The sequence below is a fragment of the Morone saxatilis genome, unplaced genomic scaffold (assembly GCF_004916995.1).
Source record: "Morone saxatilis isolate NCDOM2014 unplaced genomic scaffold, NCSU_SB_2.0 Contig14, whole genome shotgun sequence".
NCBI classification, from domain to species: Eukaryota; Metazoa; Chordata; class Actinopteri; family Moronidae; genus Morone; species Morone saxatilis.
The window spans coordinates 20,270,670-20,275,446 of record NW_023339696.1 but is presented as its reverse complement, the minus strand read 5'-3'; the positions used below and the strand labels follow the sequence as shown (position 1 = coordinate 20,275,446).

Genomic DNA, 4,777 nt, shown 5'->3' with positions numbered 1-4,777 from the left:
TATTCAACTTAAATATTCTTTAATAAAGTTGTTTGTTTAAGAAAGTGCAAAATGTTCCACAGTGGACTTTTAAAGACAGTTTAGTGTTTCAGTGTTAACTGAAGACGAGTTTAAAGCTCCTTTATGAAACAGATATTTCCTGAGAAGGAACCTGAAGCCTCGTTTAACTGGTAATCTCAGAGTCATGATTCCAGTTATTCAAGATCTCCGGTGTTCTGTGACCCAAAGAGAGCCAGTTGAAGTTGGTGATGGTGGTTCAGAGTTACAGTCTGTGTTAATATCTTATTCCCACCAGGGATCAACGAGGCTTCATCAGGGGTTCGGAGGCCTTTCTTGATTTTAAGAGGTTTAAGATGCAGTTTCCTGGAAAATCCAGACGTTTAGAGACTAGAAACACCTGGAAATTGACTCAAATGACCAAATATCCTGGAAATGAATTGCTTTTTATTGTATTTAAGCCCCTCAGATTACCTAAACCTGAGTTCTTGTTTAGTTTGAAACTGTTCACCCCTCGTTCTCTTCTCTTCCAGCAAACCTTTAGTGTCAAATCTATTTTGGAAATACTGCAGACGTCTACACTCATACAGCCTGTTGTTAAAGATATAATTTACATTTGCTGTGGTTGATAACTGCTGACTGCATGTACAAACACTTACACTCTCTTCTTTTAATAGGCTGAGAAAGTGAGAATAAAGTTATTTATTTATGAGCTAAATCAGTGTTACTTTGAGGAAGTAAACTAAACTAAGGCACAGTTTCTTATAAATGCTGTCAGGAGAAACTTTTAGAAAAGGGAAAATGATTTCTTAAAAACAGTGGAAACTTATCTAAAACATATAATTTCATTCCACTTTGAAGAACACAAGCTGTATTCACAGAGCCTTCACCCTCTCAGTTACAACAACCAGTGAGCTGATGAATAATAAAAGCTACTAAAACAATGAGAAGAAAACACTGAATTCATCAAAACAGAAGTCTATTAAGTCTGTATGAGAGTTAAAAACTAAAAACAACAACAACACAAACAGAGAATTGTATAAAAAGTTCCTGAAATGATCAGAAAAACTCGTCTCTGATGCAAAATTCCTCCAAAATCGCTCGTTTCACACAAACTTCCTGCAGCTGCTGCGGTCACTGTTTGGGTTCATTGTGCAGTTTATCAGCTGTTATTGTTACACACTGAATCAGGGGTCAGTGACAGTGAAGAGGTCCCTTAAGGAAGGAGGTTGTGGTTCAGTCCAGGAAACCAGCGCTTCGCCCTGACATTGCGACACAGATGGTCGTCACCGTTAATCTTTGATTAAACGCGCAGCCTCGTTTCCAGAGGATTTGCCCTTTAAATACACCAGCAGCACATTTTATCCCCACGTGATGAATTATGTGTCTTTGGGATTGTTTTGATAGCCAGGAGAAGGTCAAAGAGAGTCCTGTCCGGAGTCCATTCAGGCCTCAGAGCTGAGATTCCCAAGACAGCCTCCTCTTCCTCCTCCTCCTCCTCCTCCTCACAGCCCTGGGAGGCTTCTTCACCAAACAGAGGTCCGGCTCTGTCTGCAGCGGTCAGCAGCCAGATCGCTGTGTTCCTCCGTGTGTTGTGTCCTTGGATAGTTTTCAATGTAAATGCCAGAAAGAGGAAAAAAACACACACAAAGAATGTTCTGTAACGATTAAAGTGGTCATTTTTTCCCGTTAAAGTGGTTATATAAGAGGGAAGAATGAATCTTTTGAATAGCAGAGGATCAAGTAAACAAAAAAAAAAAAGCTGCTCCCTTGTTTCATTAAATGCTGCGTCAATCCCGATCCGTGAAACCTGACCGCAAGACGCGTGCAGGAATCTCGTAGCATCGCTCTAAAGCCGCGCAGTATCAGGGATTATGTGTGAAAGCAAAAAAAAACCTTTTGAGGCATTCCTGAGCCCGAACGCAGCCGTCCCTGTGCAGCTCACTGGGGATGTGAGGAAGAGTTTAACAGGCAGTGTTTGGGCTCCCCGCGGTGCTCCACAGAGGCCTAATCCTCACAGCTGACGGCTCTGCCAAGGATCCAGACTATCGGTTACTCCGGTTGAAGGAATGCAGGCCGCGCTGACAAACTGCCACTGGCCCGGTTCAGAAAACACGTCACGTCTTCACATCAACCTTTTAAAGTTTTGTATAACTTTTAAAACCATTAAACCTTGTGTTTGCTCCAGCTGGCAGGCAGAAGATTTCAGTGTCCGTCTTTTCTTAAAGTCTCGTAGCTCGAAGATCAGACCCGTGTACCTGTTTTTTGGGTTCTTATAAAAGCAGTTGTTCTAATTTCAGTGTTTTTCCACACAGAAGCTTCAGTCGTGTGGAGACATAGTCCAGCTCACCGCACCCCCACCTCAGAGAAGATCCAGGTCTCTGGACCGCAGGACGTCAGACACAGTCATGACGGTGAGTCGGCATTAACTTTTACTACCAGTTACTCATCGTTCATTAAATCTCCAACAGGGGTCGCCAGAGCTTCACCAGCGAGTCCTTCTTGATTTTAATAAACACAGTACGGTTAAATCTCCGCTTTTATTTAATTTCTGTGAATGAAACTAGATTAAATTTTCTATTTTATTTCTAAATTCTAAAGATTATTATTCAAGATCTACGCTTTAAAAGACCTGAACACAATCCGTACTGTATGTTAACAGACCTCTCGCACTCTGAACACTTCAAATAAAGACGCATAAGCACCTTAAAATTGTAGTAAATTACTTCTATTTATGCCATCATGGAAGAATCTCACATATTAACTATAATTAAACACATTATATAGATACATTACTCATCACAAACACTATTTATTACTCTGAACACACTTAAACTGACACCAATAAAAAAAAACGTCTGATAACGTGTTTGTCGTCTTTACAGCCAGATTTATTAAACTTCAAAAAGGGCTGGATGGTCAAACTGGATGAAACCGATCAGGTAAACAATCATTCGAAGGAACATTGACGTTATTTTCTTCATTTGAATGATTCTTTACGTTCAGATTCAGGTTGTTGAACCTCTTTGTTCTCTCATTGATCCTCTGCTTCCCTCTAGTGGAAGAAATATTGGTTTGTGCTGTCGACCGACAGTCTGAGGTACTACAAGGACTCCATAGCCGAGGAGGTATTTTCACATTAGTTTTCTTTATAGATAATAAATAATAAACATTTCTTCTTCTAAGATTTGCTGTTTTTCTCTCCGTCAGGCTTCAGATCTCGAAGGAGAAATCGACCTCACAAAGTGTTATAATGTGTCTGAGTACCAGGTCCAGAGGAACTACGGCTTTCAGATCCACGTAAGAAAACAGTTCCTGCTGAACAGAACGAAACCTTTAATCTGCTGCTTTCACTACAAGTTCACTGTGTTTACGTCACAGACGCCGAAGGATGTCTACACGCTGTCGGCCATGACTTCAGGGATACGCAAGAACTGGATCCAGGCTCTGATGAGGAACGTACACCCGGCCAACGCCCCCGATGTAGCCAGGTACAAGTCTCATTCAGACCCTCTTTAATTAATCTGAGGGGGTGTGAGATGATTCATTGGAGACGAAAGAAGGAGAAGATACACATTTGTTTTTCAGACTTCTCTTGAATCTGTTCTTTTTTTGGGTGAAAAATTAAATAAAATTACTTATTTTAGCCTCAGACAGTTGATGAGAGTGACTGGGGGTCAGGACCTCAACTAGGGGTCACCAAAGCTTCGAAGCAGATCTCTGAGCTGATATTTTAAAATCTAAATCAGCAGTCCAAAACTCAAAGTTATTTTATTGATTGCGATTTAAAAAGCAGAAAATCGTCACATTTTCAGAACAAGAAACCCTGAAAAATGACATTGTCAGTTACTTTTACTGTCGATCGACGAATCAAATAATAATTTCACTCCTCTCCGTCTAACTGTTCCTCCATGTGCAGTTTACCGGGCCACCACGCTCCCTGCAGCCCCCCTGAAGCCCTCCCCAAACCAGACGTGACTCGGGACTCCCCCTCCGCCGACCTCTCCGCAGAGAGAGACCCTCACTCCAAACGCAGGACCGTAACGGAGAAACGTCGGGAAGGACGCTACAGAACCTTCGACTGGGCCGAGTTCAGGCCTCAGAACAAACCGGCTCCGGACGCAGACCCTCCGAGGACTAAACCTCTGTGCTCGCTGGAGCTGGGAGACCTGGAGAGGAGGAAGAGGCGGGAAGAGAGGAGGAGGAGGTATGAGAGCATGCTGGGAATCTCTCTGGGTCGGGAGGTGACCGGCGATGAAGCAGCAGACGTCAGCGTCAGAGCGATGAGTCCGAAATCACAGCAGCGAGTGGAGGAAGAGATCGAAGAGTGCTGGAGGCTGGTGGAGAAGACGGCGTTCAGACTGGAGGGAACCGTCCCGCTGCTGACCGACGCCAGAGACGCTGCGGAGACGGAGAAACTGCTGGAGACCTACAGGAAGAAAGTGAGTCTGAATGAAAACTTGATTTAAATTGGTACAAATGTAAAACATTATACCTGCTGAACATGTAACCACTGCTGTTAACAACCACATTTTAAAGATGGTTAAAAGATAAAGGCGACAAACGGCAGAAACTTTTAGCAACTAGCTGGTGAAGAAGTTCAACATCTTGCAGCTAAAAAGAAATTTTTCTCAGGAGTTGAAGACAAAAACAACATTAAAAATTCATCCTAACTGACGGAGGAGTCTGATTATTTAGGACTGTATTAAAGCTACAGATCTGAGACGTGAGAGGCTTTTATATAATAACTAGATTAAAGATTCAAGAAGCTTTATTTATC

At 42.5% G+C, this 4,777-nt stretch overlaps 1 protein-coding gene across 2 annotated transcripts in view; it reads left to right on the top strand.

Annotated features, from left to right (window-relative positions):
* Window positions 1-4,777, top strand: part of LOC118323101 (myosin phosphatase Rho-interacting protein-like) — a 23,822-nt gene that overhangs the window by 13,463 nt on the left and 5,582 nt on the right. The window contains exons 9-14 of one of the 2 annotated variants that reach the window (XM_035655025.1): window positions 2,316-2,411; window positions 2,883-2,939; window positions 3,057-3,125; window positions 3,208-3,297; window positions 3,379-3,488; window positions 3,917-4,439. In XM_035655025.1, coding sequence (XP_035510918.1) covers window positions 2,316-2,411; window positions 2,883-2,939; window positions 3,057-3,125; window positions 3,208-3,297; window positions 3,379-3,488; window positions 3,917-4,439 — 945 coding nt within the window. Of the gene's footprint in view, window positions 1-2,312; window positions 2,412-2,882; window positions 2,940-3,056; window positions 3,126-3,207; window positions 3,298-3,378; window positions 3,489-3,916; window positions 4,440-4,777 lie in introns of both variants that reach the window. The other variant, XM_035655023.1, reaches the window with a different exon arrangement.